Source organism: Miscanthus floridulus, chromosome 2 (assembly GCF_019320115.1).
Source record: "Miscanthus floridulus cultivar M001 chromosome 2, ASM1932011v1, whole genome shotgun sequence".
NCBI classification, from domain to species: Eukaryota; Viridiplantae; Streptophyta; class Magnoliopsida; order Poales; family Poaceae; genus Miscanthus; species Miscanthus floridulus.
The window spans coordinates 49,807,724-49,828,510 of NC_089581.1; the positions used below are offsets into that span (position 1 = coordinate 49,807,724).

At 50.3% G+C, this 20,787-nt stretch overlaps 1 protein-coding gene across 1 annotated transcript; it reads left to right on the forward strand.

Annotated features, from left to right (window-relative positions):
- Positions 1 to 9,314: 9,314 nt before the first annotated feature.
- Positions 9,315 to 11,947, forward strand: LOC136538743 (uncharacterized). Its single transcript, XM_066530705.1, has 3 exons — positions 9,315 to 10,272; positions 11,023 to 11,571; positions 11,654 to 11,947. Exons 1-3 carry the CDS (start codon positions 9,382 to 9,384, stop codon positions 11,762 to 11,764), a joined length of 1,551 nt encoding a protein of 516 aa, XP_066386802.1. The 5' UTR covers positions 9,315 to 9,381; the 3' UTR covers positions 11,765 to 11,947.
- The last annotated feature ends 8,840 nt before the right edge of the window (positions 11,948 to 20,787 follow it).

The window sequence follows — 20,787 nt, forward strand, 5'->3', positions numbered from 1 at the left end:
TATGTTGGGCTCGGCAATACGATGACATTTGTAAGGGAGACTCGGCTCTGCCTCCACAGAACCAAATCTCCCTCGGGGGCTAGGGGGGATTCCCCCTAAAGTCCCACGCGCTATTTTTTAATCGTCTTTTGAAAAAATTCCTACGCCAAACCCTCTAGCACGCTCTGACGAATCGGTTGTGGAAAACCCAAGGACCAAAAGCCCGACTCAGGGCCAGAAGGCCGGTTGAGTCGTGAGACAGCCTAAGCCTCTAGGCTATGGCGCTCCCTCACCACCTTTCGCCCAGGCGATGGCTTAGGCTCCAAAGAGGTTTTTTGCAAAGAAATCAGATCAGAGACAACAAGAGGGCAGAGGCTCAGAAATACAAGACAAACGATTAAAGAAACACAAGTACTTTAAAAAGAAAGGCCTCGACAGCCACAAGCGTTACGATACAAATCTAATCCCTACTCTATTTACATGGCCACTTGGGCCCAGGTCAAGGCTCAGCACCTCCGGCATCGGCAGACAGCGGGGGAGGGACCACCTCCTCTTCAAACAACGTTGCCAGCACGGTGCTAGGGCCTTCTGCCGCCTCCAACAGCTTTGTCACCACCTCGTCGGCCTCGTCGTAATCATCGGGCAAGACATAGCCATCGCTGATGGCTTGAAGGTCGACACCAATGTAGTGCGAGGCGATGACGGCCAGTGCACGCTTGACGCCCGCATGCAGCGCCCCTCAGAGCCGTTCACGCACTTGACCGCTCAGTGCAATCAGACGGCTCCCAAGGGAGCTGCCTGACTGAACTCCCTCAATCACCAGGGCATCGCAGGCGACACGGGAGGCGCTCTTCAGTGCCTCGTGCTCCCCGATCTCGGTCTCAAGCACCGTCTGCACCGCGCTGGAAGCCTCAGCTGCCCGAGTAACCTCCGCCTCTGACTCTGCACCATGGAAAATGGGATGAGGTTGAGCGAGGGAAAAACAACCTAAATCAGGGGCGAAAGCCCACGGAACTCACCCTTGGCCTTCTGCTCCCAGCGTCGGGTCTCGACCTGATAGGCCTCGGCTTTCTCCTTCCAGCGTAGGGCCTCGACCTAGGAAGCCTTGGCTTTCTCCTTCAGGCACTGGGCCTCGACCTGAGAAGCCTCAGCCACCCTGGAAGCTTCACTCCCTAGCTCTACGTCACACAAGGAAGTTAGGAAACGAACATAAGGAAAATAAAATAAAATGAGGGGACCAGGACTCACCCTCGGCCGTCCCCCTCCAAACCACAGCCTCGGTTCGCGAGGCCTCAGCTGCTGCAAGGGCCTCATCCAAAGCACCTTTTGTCAGCCGGTGCACATTCTGTTCCGCCCCTAGCTACCCAGCAAGAGCCGAGGCCGAGGCCGTAGCTTCTACGGCTCAAGCCCTGAAGGCATCCCGATCACTGGCCGTGTGGGTGAGCTCCTCCTCCAACTCCTTGACCCACGGCTCTAGAGGGGCGAGCTGCTCCTGGGCCGTGGCCGCCTCGACCTTCGTGTCGGCACAACGAAGGCAGAGGTCCTCCACCTCTGTGCTCCACGCCGACAGGAGCTCGTTGGCGCAGGCAAGAAGGCCCTTCTGCCGCTGAAGCTGGTCCCAGACATCCCTCTCCCAGCGGAGGAAGACCGACTTCCCAAGAGATCGGGTCTCGAGCTCCTGGGGGAAATAGAACAGGGGTCAATCCCTATAGAGAAAGCTCAGAAAAAGACCACCGCATGGGAAAAGAAAGCACCAACCTAGGCGACTCCGGGCAAATCGTTGGCCACCACGGACAGCGTCGTTCGTATAGACCGTTCTGCAAGCTGGCGGTACTGCTCGAACGTGTCCCAGCGACCGCCCTCGGCCACGTCCTCGAGGGCAAACAGAGGACCTGCCTCAGGATCATCCCGGCTTTGCCACAGGACACGCGGGTGGTTCCACCCATGAGGTTTGGGTCACACCTGCGCGAGGGCTGAGCTTCCCTCGCCCAAAGTTGGAACCGGCTGTTCCACGACACCGACCGCCTCGGCGCCGGCCATCTCTTGCGCCCGGGAAGTATCGTCGAAGGAGATCAGAAGAATCTCCACCTCCCGGGCGCTCTCTCGCAACGGCGGCGGGTTCTGAACCAAGGGTGCCACCAAGGCCTTCGCCGCCTTCATCTCCATTTCCTAGGCTGGCAGCCCCGCCACGATCGCGTCAGCATCGGTGGTCCCAGGGGCTCTGGCCTCTGCCATCATGGCCTCGGTGGTCCTGGGGGCTCCGGCCTCCACCATCGTGGCCCCGACGGTCTCGAGGGCTCCGGCCTCCGCCATCGTGGCCTCGGCGGTCGCGAGGGCCCCGTTGCCTACCGCAGCGGCCTCGGTGGTCCCAGGCGCCGTAGTCTCTATCGCCCCGGCCTGCGAAACCCTAGGGACCTCGGTCCCGGTGGTCTCGGCGGCCAAGGGGACCTCAGCCGCATCCGACCCACGAGCCTCACCATCGTGGGGCGGAGGCGCTACCTCCCCTTCCTGTGTCAGGGCCGCCTCGTCAGCCCCTCCTAGAGGGGCTGGCTCCTTTGGGTCGGCCCTCGCCGACGCCGCGCCATGATGCAGGGCGGCTTGCGCCTCCGCCACCTAGTGGGCAGTGGAGCCGGGGGTAACCTTGAGCGCTTTAAGGGGCACCAAGGTAGGCACCTCCGCAGGCCGCTTCCGACTAAGGACAAGACGACCACAGGGTCAGTATAAGACAAAAGGACAAACAGGAGGCACTGCGACCCCACCAAAAATACACCTACCTTGAGCGGGGCGGCAACCGCTTCGCCACGGCGACCCTCGTCCACAAAGGCAGTGGTGGCAGAGGCATCACCTCCGTGTCCATCGGCGCCGGTTGGTCCTCAACGGACCTCGGCGCCCCCTCCGTCCTCTGCGGGGGCAGTTGCATCGCCTCCGCCGCCACTTGTTCCACCGCCGCCGCCGAGCCCACCGGGCTGACGGCGCGTTTGCCCAACACCCGTACCTCGGGCGTGTCAGCCTCGGCCCCAGAGCGGGCAATCACCGACCCCGGGTCCACTCCTCCTCCCGGGAGTGCCGGGCTGCTTGCCAATGCCCCGGGCACCACCTCCACTATGTCAGGGAGATGGTCCAGGGGACCTCGCCCCACCTCGCCCTCGTCATCCCCGTCTGAGGCCTCCGTCGATAGCGATGGCGACGGGGATTCCTCCAATGGGAGACCATCCTTCCTTTGTTGACGGCGGTGCTTGTCCAGCTCCTCGTGCGCGAGGATCTTCTTTGTGCGCTTTGCCACCTTGGCGTCTTTCCATTTTTTCTGCACGTCGGCGTGCGCCCGGTTGATCGCCCGCCACCTCGTGTCCTCGAGAACGGGCGGTGGAGAGGAGCGCACGTCCCTCATCCCCTGCAGGAATGATGAACGTGCATAAGGGAACAAGAAGTAAGAAGAAACGGAGGAGGCTCGAGGGCTACAGCGACACACGACTTACCAGCGAGAGGAACCCCGCGACGGTCGCATCGCGATGGGGGTCAAGTTGCCGCCCCTCAGCTTCGCCTCCACTGTCTCCCCCACCCGACGAAGAATTTCCTCATCGGAAAGGGCGGAGGAGGACATCCGGATGCCCTCAATGGGCTCACCCGGCTTCATCTCGAACAGCCGCCGCCGCCGAGCCATTAGCGGCAGTACCCTCCGGCGGTGGAAGGTAGCCACGACCACAGCCACGGTAAGGCCATGGCCCCGTAGCCTCTCCAGCCCCTCCAGAAGCGGCTACAGCTTGGGCTGGTCGTCCTTAGGGACACCGTACTTCCACCTCTCTAGGTAGCTCCCCACAATCCACCTAGTGTAGGGGGAAGTCCTTCATCGTCGTTACAAAGGTAGAACCAGCTCGTGTACCATCGGCGATTGGATGACATGAGCTGGGCTGGGATGTAGAGGTGCTGGCGGTCTTAGCGCACTTGGAGAGTGTAGCCGCCGGCCCTTGTCACTTTCCTCATGCCTGACATGCCCGTCGGCTTAGTGGTGTGCCCCGCCCAGAAGAGATGGAGCCACAACTCCCAATGGGGAGCAATCCCCAAGTACCCCTCGTAGACGGCAACGAAGATGGCCGCCTGTGCGATGGAGTTGGGGTTGAAGTTGTGGAGCTCCACGGCATAGTAGTGTGGGAGCGCTCGCATGAACCGATCTGCCGGGACGCCGAGGCCGTGCTCGTGAAACGAGACGAAGCTCATGACGTAGCCGTCGCGAGGCCTCGGTTCTAGCTCGCCGTATGGAGCAATCCACTCCGGCCTGTTGGGGTCCGTCACCGGACGAAGGAGTCCGCCGTCGACGAGCGACTTGAGCGTCTCCACGGTAACGTCAGAAGGATCCTAGGGGTCTACCTCGACAACAACGATGTCGTCGGCCATGAGTGCGGTGGAGGGATCGGGTGCGGCGGTGAGTTTTTCTCTCTCTCTCACTCTCTCGCTTTTTCTCGCTTTCTCCCTAGCTCGCTCTTCTCCCTTCTTCTTCCCGACGCCCGCTGCTCTAGCGATGGCTTGATGGAGGCAGAGCTAACGTAGGCAAGATAAGGTGAGGAGGGGCGAGACTCTTCGAGTATTTATGCAGGGGGAAGGTGAAACGAACGGGCGATGAAATCGGGGGAGTTTCCCCTCGATCCGGCGTAGTTAACCACGATCCGATTTTGCCGCCCACGTGCCCACTTCTTTCTCATTAATTACGGGAATAGTTACGTCCCATCAACCACGTCACGCTCGGCCACTATGGCAGCAGGCGTCGTTTCGCCTCCCTAGGAAACCATCTCGAAAGGCGCGCCGCCCGTTGCCGAGCCGATGGGGAAGATATTCCCCCACCCTATTCCTTTTAGATGAAGGAACCGTCTCCGAGCCCGTTACGGTCCAGGGGTTCGAAGGCTGGGCCCCTATGGGTTTCGACAGCCGCTCTAGGATAACAGAGTCAGGGACGACCGCGGGCGAGCCTATATGGGACTAAGGCCCAAGCAAGCAAAACGCTTGGGATGCCCTAAAGTCGTGTCTAAGACTGGCAGGAAGGTCTCCGAATGGGATCCCACCGTAGGGAGGCACCGAGCCACCGAGGCCCAGCGAACGGCCTCGGCACCCACTAGAGAAACCCTCCGGAACTTTTGGAGTGCGTCTCTGGACCGCTAGCCGTCCCCTAGCGAATGGGGCACGGGCCTCCACTCGGACTAACCCGATAATAGCTCACCGAAAGTGCCAACGCTCGTGCCCACCGAGGGTAGCCTGGCACATTCCACCCCTCCTTCCGAGCGAAAAGGAAGCATGAGGGTCGTACAAAAAAGCCAGGGAACCCCCGATGGACCTCTCGCCCCGTGCAGAGGCTAGGGGGCTCTTCCTGCAATCTTGCCGAGACCTAGCGACCCCGGTTCGCACTCGAGGGGGCTCAACAAAACAACCCCTTCTTCTGAGCGAAAAGGAAGTGCGAGGGTCGTACAAAAAGCTAGGGGAGCTCCTGACAGCCCTCTGCTCTGTGCGGAGGCTAGGGAGCCCTTCCTGCAACCTCGCCGAGACCCCGCGACCAAGGCTCGCGCCCAAAGGGGCCTCGGCAAACAAACCCTCAAGCGCTAGGGGCGTATAAAAAGCCAGGGGAGCTCCCGACGGCCCTCTCGCCCCGTGTAGAGGCTAGGAGGCTCTTCCTGCAACCCTGTCGAGACCCAGTGGCTACGGCTCGCACCCGAATGGGCTCGGCAAACAAACCCTCCGTCCAAACGAAAAGGATATATGAGGGTCGAATAAAAAAGCCAGGGACCCCTGACCACCCTCTTGCTCTAGGCGAAGGCTCGGGGGCTCCTCCTGCACCCAAGACAAAGATAAATGATCTAAGTCCGCGCTAGAAGTTACGTTACAAACGTGACAAAGGGCACCGAGCCCATTACGGTCCAGGGGTTTGAAGGCTGAGCCCCCTGAGGTTTCGACAGCCACCCTAGGGCAACAGAGTCAGGGACGACTTTGGGCGAGCCTATGAACGGCCGAGGCCCGAGCTAACAGTCGCTCGCGGCGTCCCAAGTCATGTCCGAGACCGGCAGGGAGGTCTTCGAATGGGATCCCACCGTAGGGAGGCACCGAGCCACTGAGGCCCAGCGAACGGCCTCGACACCCACTAGAGAAACCCTCTGGTACTCTTGGAGTGCGTCTCTGGACCGCTAGCCGTCCCCTAGCGAACGGGGCACGGGCCTCCACTCGGACTTACCCGATAATAGCTCACCGGAAGTGCCAACGCTCGTGCCCACCGAGGGTAGCCTGACACATTCCACCCCTCCTTCCGAGCGAAAAGAAAGCGCGAGGGTCGTACAAAAAAGCCAGGGGAACCCTCGACGGACCTCTTGCTCTGTGTGGAGGCTAGGGGACTCTTTCTGCGACCTTGTCGAGACCCCCGCGACCCGAATTCGCACTTGTGGGCTCGGCAAATACGATAAAAACTCTTCACTCGAACACGAAAAATGAAAAAAGCCTCTGGAGGGCTACACCCGGCGGGTGCGCTCACGCGCACCCACCGAAACCTCAAGAAGCAAAAAGCAATCCCTACGAGAGCGACTGCAAGCCAAGTCTCGATAAACCCTCAGGGAGAGTGCACTCACTCCCCCTGAGGCTCGGGGGCTACTGTCGGGTACCATAAAACAGGGTACCCCGAGCGTACACCAAAAGGGGCACTTAAATCCCATCAACAACAAAGTTAGAGGGTAAGCCATGGGCTCATAGCCAACCCCGTCCGAGCCCACCCGACTCTCCGCATCGCCTCAGGCCTCTCACGGAAGGTCTCGGTGTCCTGACGCAATTTCCCCCTCGCGCGAGGCCTCTCACGGAAGGTCTCGGCAAGGAGCCCAATCTCCGTCTCGCGCGAGGCCTTACTCTCCATATCGCTCGAGGCCGGCTTGTCCGTAGCCCATCGCCCCCGCCTCGACCGGTCTTCCCGACAGCACGTCATGTCCCATTAATACGTCAACCACTCCCGCGATCTCAGCTGGACGATGGCTCGACACCGCGGAATGGCCGATGAGACATGAGGTCGCATCAGCGCCATACCGGCTGAGACAGGGCACGGCGGGGATTACCGGCCACTGTATTCTGACGCTGTGCCCACGATCAGCGCCCGCACTACACTGTGCCCCGTGATCCCCGCCTCGAAAACAACACGACATGGGCAGCCTGGCCCGGGTCATCATCGCCTCTGAACCAGCGCACCAGATCAACCGCTCTCTCCGAGCCTCGGCACTCTGCACCAGGGTCTCGGCTATCTCGGGATTCGTGTCTGCCGAGACCCCCCACCGCGGTGCGGCCTCGGCACCGACCGAGCCTCGGCCTCGCGCACAGTCAATCCACAGCGACCCGCACGCTGACCGCCGCACCCGCTCCGAGGCAGCCCTGGAGCTCCCATGACGCATAGGATCGGATGTGACCTGCACGCCGCCCCAGTGCTCCAAGGACGGACCACTCCGACGACTATGCCGCCATAGGAACAGGCTACAGGGCTCGGACCCGCCGTCTCTGTTTGCACGACGCCGTATAGTTAGCTCATGTACTACCCTTGTCCTCCCTTCAAACTATAAAAGGAAATGACTTGGGCTATTTCTAGGGGGAGAGGCACTCACGAAGAACAAGGCCCTGTAACACACATATTTCCCTGCCGCCTGAGAGCAACGTCTCTAGCAGCCCACATCACACATCGCCGAGACCTGGGACTAGCTCCCTCTCTCACCTAGCTTGTATCCCCCTACTACAAGCATTTTGGTGCAAGGAATACAAGATCGATCTCCCAGACTGGATGTAGGGCTCGAATTGCCCGAACCAGTATAAACCTTGTGTCTCTTTGCATCACCATCTGGAATCGGAAACATGCAGGATAAATTCACTAGTTGGTTGAGGACCCCCCGATCCAAAACGCCGACACTAGCGAACAGGGCAACATGGCTGAAAGTTGGCCCCATTCGCCTTACCCCATATTCGGTTTGTTCGGCTTCTTTTTTCGACCGCAATAGTGTTTTTCTCTCACAGCAATTCAGCCAGAGCAGTGTTTTTCAGTCAGTTTCAGCCAAAATTCTGCCAACCAAACGGGACCAATTATTGGCATGACTAAAAATACTATTAACTGATTTGTTGTACGATAAAAATATTATTCGTTGGCTAAAAAATACTCCTTATAAGTCAAAGTGAACGGGACGATTGTTTGCAGCTTCCAAACCAAAGCCCCGAACCTTTTTCGGTCACATGGACACGCTCGCTCATCGGCTTCACAGTTTACGCTAGCAAACAATCAGGCTTAGCGTACACCATACAGCACAGTAATTATTTTCCTGACAAACCGCAGACTGATCTAGATGCTGCAGCATGCGTTGCTTGAGATGCAACTTTCAGCTCACAACAATAAAAAAAAAACTTTCAGCTCACACATCCCAACTACTTCCAGTTAGGGCGCGTTTAGATCTGAAAAGTTTTGGGTTTTGGATACTGTAGCACTTTCATTTGTATTTAGTAATTAGTGTCTAATTATGGACTAATTAGGTTCGAAAGTTTCGTCTCGCGATTTCTCATCTAACTGTGCAATTAGTTTTTTTTCGTCTACATTTAGTACTCCATGCATGTGCCGCAAGATTCGATGTGATGGATACTGCGCAAAATTTTTTGGGTTTTGGGGAACTAAACAGGCCCTTAATTCAAGCCAACTACTGAACCAGACTTGTGATCTCTCCTAGCTGTATCTCGCATCACGGTAACCAAACTTTTACAGAAACATCTCAACATTGATTGATGAGAGGAGAGAACATATTCCCCATAAAAAGAATTATTTGCGAAGACGATATCTAGACACATGGCACTGCCTTGCAGCACTTGCTTGAAGCCCACTACAACAAGATATTCTTTCGCGATGAAGCTTGGAGTACCATTCACCTACAATACAAGTCAGAAACCTATATTATTCATTTATTCCCTGTCTCTTATAAAAAGCTAAATAGAAAGCTGTGCGTATCATCAGCGGTGAGCAATCCTGTCACCATCCTCCACGTGCAAGCTTAAATCTTAATGGTCTCTAGATTACATAGTACTACTTACTTGACACTGTGATCTGGAATTCAAAAATTCAAACCATCCGAATGAATATTTAAAGACACGATCAGGAGAAGAGATTCAAAATTAATTAATTGTAAATTTATAAATTTGTGTGTGTGTGGTGTTGGGGGGGGTGGGGGGTGGGGGAGTAATTGGTTTTGTAAGTAAAAAAAAAGGCAAGTGAGATTTGAAATGGAATGGCGTGGTGTTAACAACTGTAAGGAGAGGCCGCCACCCGTCCCCACCGTCCATTCCTAAAACATCGCCACGTCCCGCCTGCGCTAACCTCCCAATGTCCGTGGCCACCGGCGGCGGCGGCGTCCACCACCGAGTCCAATGCCCAAGCCCCACTACGCCGCTTCCTCACCTCCGCATCCGCCGCCGCAGCAGCCGCCGCTCCTCCCGCTGGCGCTCGTCCCGCCGCGGCAGTGCCCGCTTGCCGCGGCCGTGCTGGCGCTGCTCCTGCTGCTACTCGCCACCGGGCTCTGGCTCCTCCTCGTGCTCTCCCCGTCCCAGGGGGCGCCCCCCGCCGCATCTGAGCACTCGGCGCTGTCGGATGCGCGCGCCGTGGCCGCGGCCGCGTCCGCGGGCCCCGGCGCGGCCTCGCCTCTCTCGCTCGGCCACATCGTCTTCGGCATCGCCGGGTCGGCGCATCTCTGGCCGCGCCGCCGCGAGTACGTCCGCCTGTGGTGGGACCCCGCCGCGATGCGCGGCAACGTCTGGCTCGACGCGGGCGCGCCCGCCGCGCCGGCGCCTAGCGCCCCCTGGGAGGGCTCCCTCCCGCCGATCCGGGTGTCCGAGGACACCTCGCGCTTCAGGTACACCAACCCCACGGGCCACCCGTCGGGGCTCCGGATCGCACGCATCGCCGCTGAGGTCGTGCGGCTCGTCGGCGGAGGGGCGGGCGCGCGGTGGGTCGTGCTTGTCGATGACGACACCGTGCTGTGCGCGGACAACCTCGTCGCCGTGCTCAGCAAGTACGACTGGAGGGAGATGGTGTACGTCGGGGCGCCGTCCGAGAGCCACTCCGCCAACACCGACTTCAGCCATAGCATGGCTTTCGGAGGTGGCGGTGTCGCGCTCAGCTTCCCACTCGCCGCTGCACTCGCGCAGACGCTTGACGTGTGCATCGAGAGGTACCCCAAGCTGTATGGAAGCGACGATCGCCTCCATGCCTGCATTACGGAGCTCGGCGTGCCCCTATCCCGCGAGTACGGATTCCACCAGGTATCTAGCTTACCCTTCAACATTTTGCCGGGATTGAATTGTAAAGCTGGTGCCTACAACTCTGATCGACTGATCCATTTAGTATTTGCTTTAACTAGCAATGTGGGACTTCCTCATAAACTAGCTCTCAGCCACAGCCACAAATGAAATTTGTTCGTGGATTGATCCCTCTTTTCCAATCGCGAGTAGTTACACATTCTATGTGTAAACACCCCCAAAAATTGTTTGCAGTCTTCATGAATCATTCCCCAATGTAGAGGTTGGTCTGGATGCCTCTGTTGATGTTTCGAACTTTACCATATATCATCAGTCATACTTATTTCATTAGGGCAGAAAGGAAGGTAATGCTTTCCACTGTTGCCCCATCTGAGCTGGTCAATTTTATCATTGATTGATTGTGTTTCAACAAAAGTAGGTCATTGCCAGAGTGGTTATGACAGTGAAAGGAAAGTTTGGTAGGACTCGAAGGTTGCTTTTGTTCGGACGCTTTTCTTCCCTGGACACTTTTGCCAGGATTTGCTTGGTTATTCTACAGTATTGTCTCTGTCTCTCAATGCCACTCTGAAAATCGGCATTAGATGTGTATGTGCTTGAGAATTATAATAGCTTATTACTTTTTTTTTGTTTCTGCTATCGTAATAAAAAAATAGATTAGATTGATTTTCAGCTTCGTTAGCCTGAGTATATATGCTGATAAAACCCATCCATCCTACTAACCTACTAATGTCATTTTTTCTTGTCATATATCAGTGGGATATCAGAGGCAATGCTCATGGGTTATTGGCATCTCATCCAATTGTTCCTTTCATCAGTATCCACCATGTGGAGCTTGTGGACCCCATATACCCTGGATTGAACTCTCTTGAGAGTCTGGAGCTGTTTACGAAGGCTATGAAAATGGAACCCATGAGCTTCCTGCAGCGTTCAATTTGTTATGATCAAAGCCAAAAGCTTACATTTGCTATCTCGTTGGGCTATGTTGTTGAAGTATACCCCAATGTTCTTCTTCCTCGTGATTTGGAGCGATCGCAGCGTACTTACATTGCATATAATAGGATGAGTCAGAGAAATGAATTTGATTTTGACACTAGAGATGTTCAGAAGTCTTTATGCAAGAAGCCAATCTTATTTTACTTGAAGGATGTCTGGAAGGATGGAAACATAACTAGGGGATCTTACGCACGATCAAGTGCTAGGGATGACCTCAAAAGAAAAGTGTTGTGCTTCCGGTCACCCCCTTTACCTGACATAGATGAGATCCAAGTTTCTTCGTCTCCATTAAGCAAGCGCTGGCATCTGGTTTGTACTATCATTTCTTAACAGTACCTCATTGCCTCTCTTAATTATTTACAAGTGCTAAGTTACCATTCTGCTTATATAGGCACCAAGAAGGTTGTGCAGTGCACTTAAAGTATCTATTGATGGTACTCTGTTTATGTTTGTTCGGCAATGTGGACGTGGGACTTTTGGCTCCGCTTCTGATTCCTTATGACGGATGGGAAACAGAGATGGATATTTTGTGTCCAGATGATACCGGGAAGATGTAGTTACCGGCTTACCGCCCTACATTCTTTGAGTCAAGTACCATTGGGGCTCTTTTTCTGCCTCAATCGCTTGACAGTAGCCAACTGCTTGTTATAATTGGTAGTTACTGTAACACCCTAAAATTTGAATATTTGGGAATAGAGCTAAAATGATTTAATTTGGAATTTTTATGCTCATGAAAGCATAGGGAAATAACAATTTTTTATTAAATTAAAATTCATCATAAGGAGTAGAAACATGGAGGTGCATACATGCCGGTGCATTTGATTTAATTGGTTGAGTGGTTTTGATTAAAAGTCAAAATGGTTTAAATTGCTTTTCGAGTTGAAAATGGCTTTGAAATAAAAGAAAAGAAAAGAAAAAAAGAGAATGGGAAAATAAAAGAGTTTTCAAAAGTTTGCAAAAGTTCAGTTTTGAAAATCTCCCAAAAGTTTTCATCTTGAAAAGTATATTTGAACCTATATTTGAATTTGATTTGAATTTAGATTTGAAAATGTGTTTAAGAAAAAAAATGAATTTTGTTTCTCTCCCCTTCTCCCCTCTCATCTAGCCTAGAAGCCCAGCAGCCAGCCTAGCTCCTTTTTCCCTCACTCGCGGCTTGCTCCCGCTTCCCCTCTTCTTCTTTCGCGTAGCCCGGTTGAACGGTCCTAATATAGCTAGAGGGGGGAGGGTGAATAGCCTATTTAAAAATTTACAAACCAACTAGAGCAATTTGATTAGTATGACAAATAGCGAAAAACAAACTTGCTCTAGCTCTACAAATGTTGCAAGCCACCTATCCAATAATTCTAGTTACTATGATCACTAGACACGTAATTTACTAAGTCACTACTCACTAAGAGCTCTCACACTTGCTACACTAAAGAGCTCCACTAGATGAACTTAAGCTACAAAGCAAGCTCTCAATTCTAGTTACACTAAAAAGCTTACTACAACTAGTTTGAGGGAATGTAAATGAGTAAGTGAGGTGATTATACCGCCGCGTAGAGAAGTGAACCAATCACAAGATGAATACTAACTCAATCACTGAGAGAATACCAAAAGGCAAGAGGCAACCAATTTTTCTTTCGAGGTTCACGTGCTTGCCGGCACGCTAGTCCCTATTATATCGACAACACTTGGTGGTTCGACGGCTAAGAGATGTTGCACGAACCTCGTCCACACAATTGGACACCATAAGAACCTACCCATAAGTGAGATAACTCAATGACACAAGCAATCCACTAGAGTTTCCTTTCGGCGCTCCACCGAAAAAGGCACAAGACCTCTCACAATCACCGGGAGATGGCCATGAACAATCACCAACTCGTGCCAATCCTCCTCCGCTGCTCTAAGCCGTCTAGGTGGCAGCAACCACTAAGAGCAACAAGCGAATCCCACAGCGAAACATGATCAGGTGCCTCTAGATGCAATCACTCAAGCAATACACTTAGATTCTCTTTCAATCTCACAAAGATGATGAATCAATGATAGAGATGAGTGGGAGGGCTTTGGCTAAGCTTATAAGGTTGCTATGTCAATGCAAATGGTCAAGAGAGTGAGCTTGAGCCGGCCATGGAGCTTAAATAGAGAGCCCCCACGAATAGAGCCGTTGGCTCTCTGTTTACTAAAAGGTCAGGGCGACCGGACGCACCGGTCATATTGACCGGACGCAGGACCCCAGCGTTCGGTCGCGCGATGCACGCCACGTGGCACCTGCTTCAAATTCTGATCGCTCGATCTCAATGGTCATCGGTACATTTAAGTTGTGACCAGACGTGCTGCTTCGAAGTGACCGGACGCATCAACACCAGCCTCCAGTCATTTCCAGTAAGGTTCCACTCACGACCAGACGCATCTGGTCATGCCCGACCGGACTCGCCTAGCGTCCGATCACTCGCCCACTTCTCTATACGCTGGCACATCATCATGACCGGACGCTGAACAATGTTCAGCCCGAGTCCGGTCGCCTACGTTAAGTCAAGACACCGAGGGTGGCCTTCACTACGTGCCACTGACCGGACATAGGACCCCAGCGTCCGGTCACTGCGTGACCAGCGTCCGGTGCACTCTATGAAACCCTGTCTTTTCTATATAGGGCGCCGGTGGCATCGTCGGACTATCCGCACTCACGGTCACGAGCGGCCTTGGACCCTTACGAAATAGATGATGAACACTGATGATACTGATGATAAAGATGCTCACTAATGATTATTGTTTATGCTATTCATTATTCATGTTTACCTGGTCATGTGTTTATATGGGCTTGTGAATAAACTTGTTGCCACCTAATTGCTAAAAGTTGACTCATTAAAAGCTAAATGTTGTTAAATCGGTGTCAACCTTTTGAGCCTCATGAACCCCATGTTATATTTGTTGAGTACGACATATATTTACGCTTGCTTTATTTTTTTCAATTATTTGGATAAAAATCCCGGATGGGTACCAGATTGCTAGGGTTCAGAGGAATTATGCTTGTGATCAACCAATCAGTTGTCCCTGTGGAATTAGAGTCTTCACCGGAAGATCAAAGTTGTCTTTTCACTATTTACTGTCTAAGGTTATATCCTTTATACTAAGTATGTTTTATATTAAGCATTGTCTATTGATATTACATTTATTTGTAGCTATATGTGAGATTTGACTTCTTGGGCTCACATATGGTGTGTATCTGGTTTTGTCCTTAAAACCGAGTGCTTCATAGTGGTATCAGAGCAATGCTGACTGTAGGACGTAAGCCTAGTAGAAACTGGTCGTTCTAAGGTTTAGAAGTTGCTAAAAAAACCTTGCTCTATGAACCTTGATATTTTCTTCTCTACTATATCTCTACCCTTACTATTCATTTCTATCTTAGGTACTTATTTTAAAGTCCTTGTTCTCATCTTTCCTCTTGATTTGATATGCTTTTAGAACCACACCTCACCATCTTTTTGCGTAATCTAAAAATGAGTCTTAGGATTGTTACTCCTAGTACAATGAGGATGATGGTATCATAAGTTGAGTCAATGATTGAATTGTACACCTTTAGTGATTTGTTGAATTATCATTATGCTTCTGCTTGTTTTGAATCTTTGTAATGATTACAATGATCTTGTTGGGTGTTCCCATAATTTTATTTATGTTATAGGTCTAAGGTATAAGAATTAATAAAATAAATAGTCGGGTTTTGGTTATCTCCTGTTTTCTCTATCCTGTCTTTTAGAGCAGTCTGTCCTCTTCGACTTATATCTCTGATTTTGGACGATAAAAAATCATGAGAAATTCTGGACAACAGTAGACTTCGATATCTTTCTATGACCACAAGAATCATCTCGATAGCTATTTTGGTTATGGAGTTATGAAAATCGCAAGACGATGCACCCATGCTGTTTAAAAGCGGGAGCAGTTTCTGTTGTGCACTATTTTCGGCTACCTGAACTGTAGAATTTGGAAAAGTTTTTTATAAGGAAGTTGTGGAGAATTTTATAAGCTTTCCAATGGTATAAACTACAACTTTATTGGATTAATAGAATGAGAGTTATGGCTGTTCTACTATGCTGTTGTTTTTCTGCTCGCGAGAAATTTCAGAGTTCTTGTTCTTGCCCTACACGAGAGTATCATTTGGATGTCAGAACATCTTGATACTAGTTAGCTCATTTGGAAGAAGGTGGAAGCTACCCTTCTTGTGTCCCCTAGTTGATCTTTTCTTAAGGGGGTAGCCACGTTAAAGAAGTTGCAAGATGAAGTTTCATACGTTCTAGTTATTCATTTGGAAGCATCGATTATCTATGTGATGGTTGCTACCATGAGAAGGTGCTTGTTGCATTTGGCCAACTCTAGGGCACAACACAAGACTGGTGGGAGTCTTACTAGTATGGACGTCCCAACAATGTTGGACAGATCACCTAGAAGGAGTTTAGCGAGAGCTTCAGGTCCTATCATATTCCGTTAGGTATGGTAGAACTTAAGCAAGAAAAGTACCTCAACTTGAAGCAAGAATCTATGTCAGTGTGTGAGTATCATAACCGGTTCACTCAATTGTCACGCTATGCTCCAAGAGAAGTGGATAGTGATGCTAAGAAGCTAGAACGCTTTTTGAAAGGACTGAATGATGGTTTGCAACTATAGCTGATGACCGTGATGTATGCCGACTATCAAACATTGGTGGATAGAGCAAATGTAATTGAGAACAAGCGTCGAGGGATGGAAGAGAAGAAGAGAAAGTTTGACGTTCAACGCTAGTTAAGAAACACTCGTCTTTGTTTTGCTACACAAGCAGAATATCAGTGACGCCCTATGAATCTACTTGGGAGTACAGATCAGGATCAGTATCAGCAACTGTTGACACCGTTTTTTGCACGTGTCAAAATGATCGGAGTGGACTAATCGGCAAGGGGAAAGTTACTGTATATTCTGATAGCCGATGAGAGCCAGCTTGTGAAGATGGTTGCTGATAGCTGGTGGTAGTCGATGGAAAGGTTAATTTAGACTCGGGCATTGCCGATGAGGTTGGAGGTGTTATTGTCGATGCCGATGAAGGGAGGATTGAAGACTACTACCGATGAAACAGGGAGTATGCCGATGAAGGAAGACTTGAAGACTATTGCCGATGAAACAGGGAGTATGCTGATGAAGGAAGACTTGAAGACTATTGCCGATGAAACAGGGAGTATGCCGATGGGAAGGAGAATGGTGAGATTTCCATCGTAATTGAGGCAGACAGGGAAATAGATAGGAATTGATTTCCTTTTCTATATTTGTTAGAGTATGATTCATGTAAGAGTCACGTGTTTCCTTAGATATGGGCTTGGTGTCCTGGTTGTGTTTGGTTGTGTCTCTTTAGATCAGGGTATAAATATGGAGTGAGGGGCAATGTAAAAAAAAAGATCAATCAATATCAAAACCAATTTTTACTCCTATTTGCATCTATTTACTTTTCGGCGACTTCGTCAATTTGCATATTTTTCCTTTCTACGAGTTCTCATTGATTCGGCGAGCTGCATCGCTTCAGTGCGACCTTCGGCGATTCTCGAGTTCCGCGTGAGTACCTCTTGGCCGTGACTTCCGGGCGTATCGCTGTTGTTAGGACCAAAGTGCTCGTATCTTCATCCTTGTCGATTAACAGGTCAAATCGACTGGCACGCTTTGGATATCGATTCGGGTATTAGCCCTTTGTGTTTGCAGATCCACTTTTTGCATCAACACATCTTTTGGCACGCCCGGTGGGACAAATCAATCCGATCAATATGTTCAATTCCGAGATCGATTCGGGGAATATTATCGCGGTATCAGAAGAAGATCTTAAGGAAGAACAGAGGTAGGCTATGGAAAAGGCTGTAGAAGAATACAGGCAGCTTTGTCTGAAATCGTTTAGCCTGAACAAGAGTGGACAAGTCATCCAGAAGCAAGATTTGCTGTTGCCTCGACAGGTTACCTTTGACTCCAATCCTGGTAAACTTCAAGAGATGGTTAATTCTACAGTAAATCATGCTTTGATTAATCATTCCAATGTGCTGTCCAATACCGTTGATAATGCTGTGGTTCGAACTCTCAAAGAAGGACAAGCGTCACCGCATTACGTTGGGCCTACCTATCACTAACCAGAGCCGGCATCTGTCAATACTCCATCGGCTCCCTCGGCCGTTGTGGGTACACAAGTTACTTCCCCTCCCGTATTGGCAGGCTTACCTAATATTCAATCTACACCGATACGATCAGATCAGGTACTACCAGGAGGACGAGTTCAGCTTAATACAGATCTATCGGCATCAGCTATGTCAGGCCCTGTGTCTCAGAATAGCCAGATTCCTGCTAATTGGTGGGGATATGGTATGCCTCCGGAGTCATCTGCTTTCAATCCTGGATTACCTCAAGTGTTTGATGCAGTAGGAAAAACTCCTATACCATCGGCTGTTTCGCCGATGGCTCAAGTGCCTCAATATGCCACAGCAACTACTGTGCAATCAACTCCAGGAGGTTTCCAGATGCCTTTGGTTCAAGCACCCAATTCAAGTCCATCGGTAAGCTTACGGTCGATGCAGCAGAAAGCCCATGCTATGAGTCAAACTGGGGTTCAGTTCATGCCTCAAGCTGGTTATAATTATCCAACAATGTCGGCAAATTACCAGCCATCGGTAAGTTTTGTACCGATGAGTTCTAATAATGGTTGGTCAGGACAGTTACCTGTTCAACATACAGTTCAGCAAAATCAGCAGATTGCAGGGATTCAACAAGGTCATATGCAAGCTAGTTTTCAGAATCAAGCATCGGTGGCTCAGCCGATGAATCCTTTCCAATAGGTTAATGGACCACAAGTAACGGCAAATATGCCGATTGTTGGAGATCGTGGGCCACAAAGATATGTGGAGGGATATCAGCAGGCACCTACTGTAGAAATTCAGCCAGTTCGTCATCAGGAGGCCGATGCTTTTTGGGCCAATAAGATAGCAGAAATTATGAAGGATCAGTTTGGGATAAAGCCTAGGATCAATACTTATTCTTATCGGACTCCGTACCCTCCTGCATATGATTTAATTCCTCTCCCAAATCGGTACAAGGTACCAGATTTTACTAAATTCTCTGGGCAAGATGATACATCAATAATGAAACACGTCAATCGCTTCATTATTCAATGTGGAGAGGCAGCTAGCAGAGATGAATTAAGAGTTCGACTATTTTCATCATCTTTGTCTAGATTGGCATTTACATGGTTCATTTCATTACCACCAAATTCTATTATTACTTGGGTTGATCTAGAAAAACAATTTCATAAGTATGTCTTTGCTGGAATCCATGAAAAGAAGCTTACCGATTTAGTAAAATTGAGACAGCGTAATGATGAATCAGTGGAAAGCTTTGTGCAAAGGCTAAGAGATGTAAAGAATAAGTGCTACAGTCTGGTGCTGGATGATCGGCAGCTTGCCGATCTGGCTTTTCAAGGGTTATTGCCACATCTTAAAGACAGATATGCTTCTCAGGAGTTTGAAAGTCTTAGTCATCTTGTGCAAAGGATTTCTGATCAAGACACTAGGGTTTTTGAACCTAAAAAGAATTGGAATAAAAAAGTATCATTTGTTGAAGAAGTAGGAGATTCTGATTCTGATGAAGAACCAGTCATCGGCTTAGCTGAGTGGGTTAAGAATAAAAGGCCGATATCTTGTCCCTTTGGTCAGAAAGAGCCAGAAAAATTTACCTTTGATATCACCAAGGCCAACAAGATATTTGATCTTCTGCTTCAAGAGGGCCAAATTAAACTGTCACCTAATCATGTGATCCCATCGGTAGAAGAATTGAAGAAGATCTTGTACTGCAAATGGCACAATGCAACTTCACATAGTACAAATGAGTGCAAGGTGTTCAGGCAACAGTTACAATCGGCTATTGAATCTGGGAAAATTAAGTTTGGAACTTCCAAGGCTCAGAAGCCGATGAAAATTGATCAACACCCTTTTCCAGCAAATATGTTGGAGGCCAAAGGGAAGACTAAAGTATTGACGTCAGAGGCTGCTGAGAAAAACACGTCAGTAGATCCCCAACATCGGATAACTACCGATGATGCAAAAAGTAAGGGCTTGCTTGGGGAAAGCAGTAGTTCCAAAAATCCTCTTCGACCTGGCATTGTAATTACTCATCGAAGGCAGAAGGAGAGTTGGCGTCAGCGAAATGACCGATATCGACAATAGCAAGAAGAGAGACGTCGGGAAGAATGGCATCGGCATAAAGATCATTGGAGGTGCCCGTTTTTTATTCATTGCTGGGAAGAAGGTATTAAATTACCAACTGTTGAAAATTGCCCTGAGTGCAATGGTTATTACGGGGTCAATCGGTCAGAAAGGAGGTTTCAACATGGTAATTAGAGTTTATCTATCAATGAGCCGATCAGAGGCAGAGCATCAGTACATGATCGGCTGGGGGGCAGACTAAGTGTACATAAAAGGCTTGGTAAACGCGCTGGATATTTTCCAAGGAATCAAGAGGAGCTTGAGGAAATGGCAAATGCAAGAGTTCCCGATGAGGAAATATTCTACAGGGACCCTAATATATGCCGTGTAGAATCAACTAGGACCTGTTATCAACCGGTGTGGAAAACCAAGTTTCCTTGATGGTGCCCGGAGGGTCTGACAAAGACGCAGAGAAGGAGGATGCAACATGAGCGTCAGGAGGATTTATACCAAGAGGAAAATTCCTCCAATGAGAGGTCCGGTCATTAGCGGTGGCAGGTAAAACACAAAAATAAGGGTCCATCGGCAGATGTTAATATGGTATTCATGTTGCTGATGGAGTTTTTGGCATTGTCTGATAATGAGGAAGAAGTTGTTCTCTCTGATCAAGTAGCTCAGTTGACACTAGATCCAATGATGGCTGTTTTTGAGAAACCTACCGATGATGAGAGACAGCATCTTAAGGCTTTGTTTGTGAAGGGCAGAGTTGATGGGCAGCCTGTGTCTAAGGTACTTATTGATGGAGGGGCTGCGATTAATATTATGCCTTATGTGATGTATCGGAGACTTGGTAAGGGAGATCAAGACTTGACCAAAACCGATATGATGCTAAAAGATTTTGAAGGCAATGTGTCACCAGCTAAAGGGGCAGTATGCGTTGAATTGACCATCGGCAGCAAAACCTTGCCGACGACGTTCTTTGTTATTAACGGCAAGGGTGCATATAATCTGCTTCTAGGGAGGGATTGGATTCATGCTAATTGTTGTGTTCCTTCTACAATGCATCAATGCCTCGTACAGTGGATTGGGGATAAGATTAAGGTTGTCCCTGGTGATTCTTCTTATATCATCGCATCGGCAGAATCAGATACTTATGAGCGAACTAAATGCATATCAGGAGAAGCTTGGGAAAAAGAGTTCCTTAGAGTTGCTGATTATGAAATTCCACCGATCCAAGCAGTCGGTTCTGAAGAAGAGTTTTAATGGATAGGTTTGCCGATGATGGAAAATTAGGTCAAGGGTTCACATCGGCAGATGATTTAGTGGAAGTAGATATCGGTGATGGCGATAG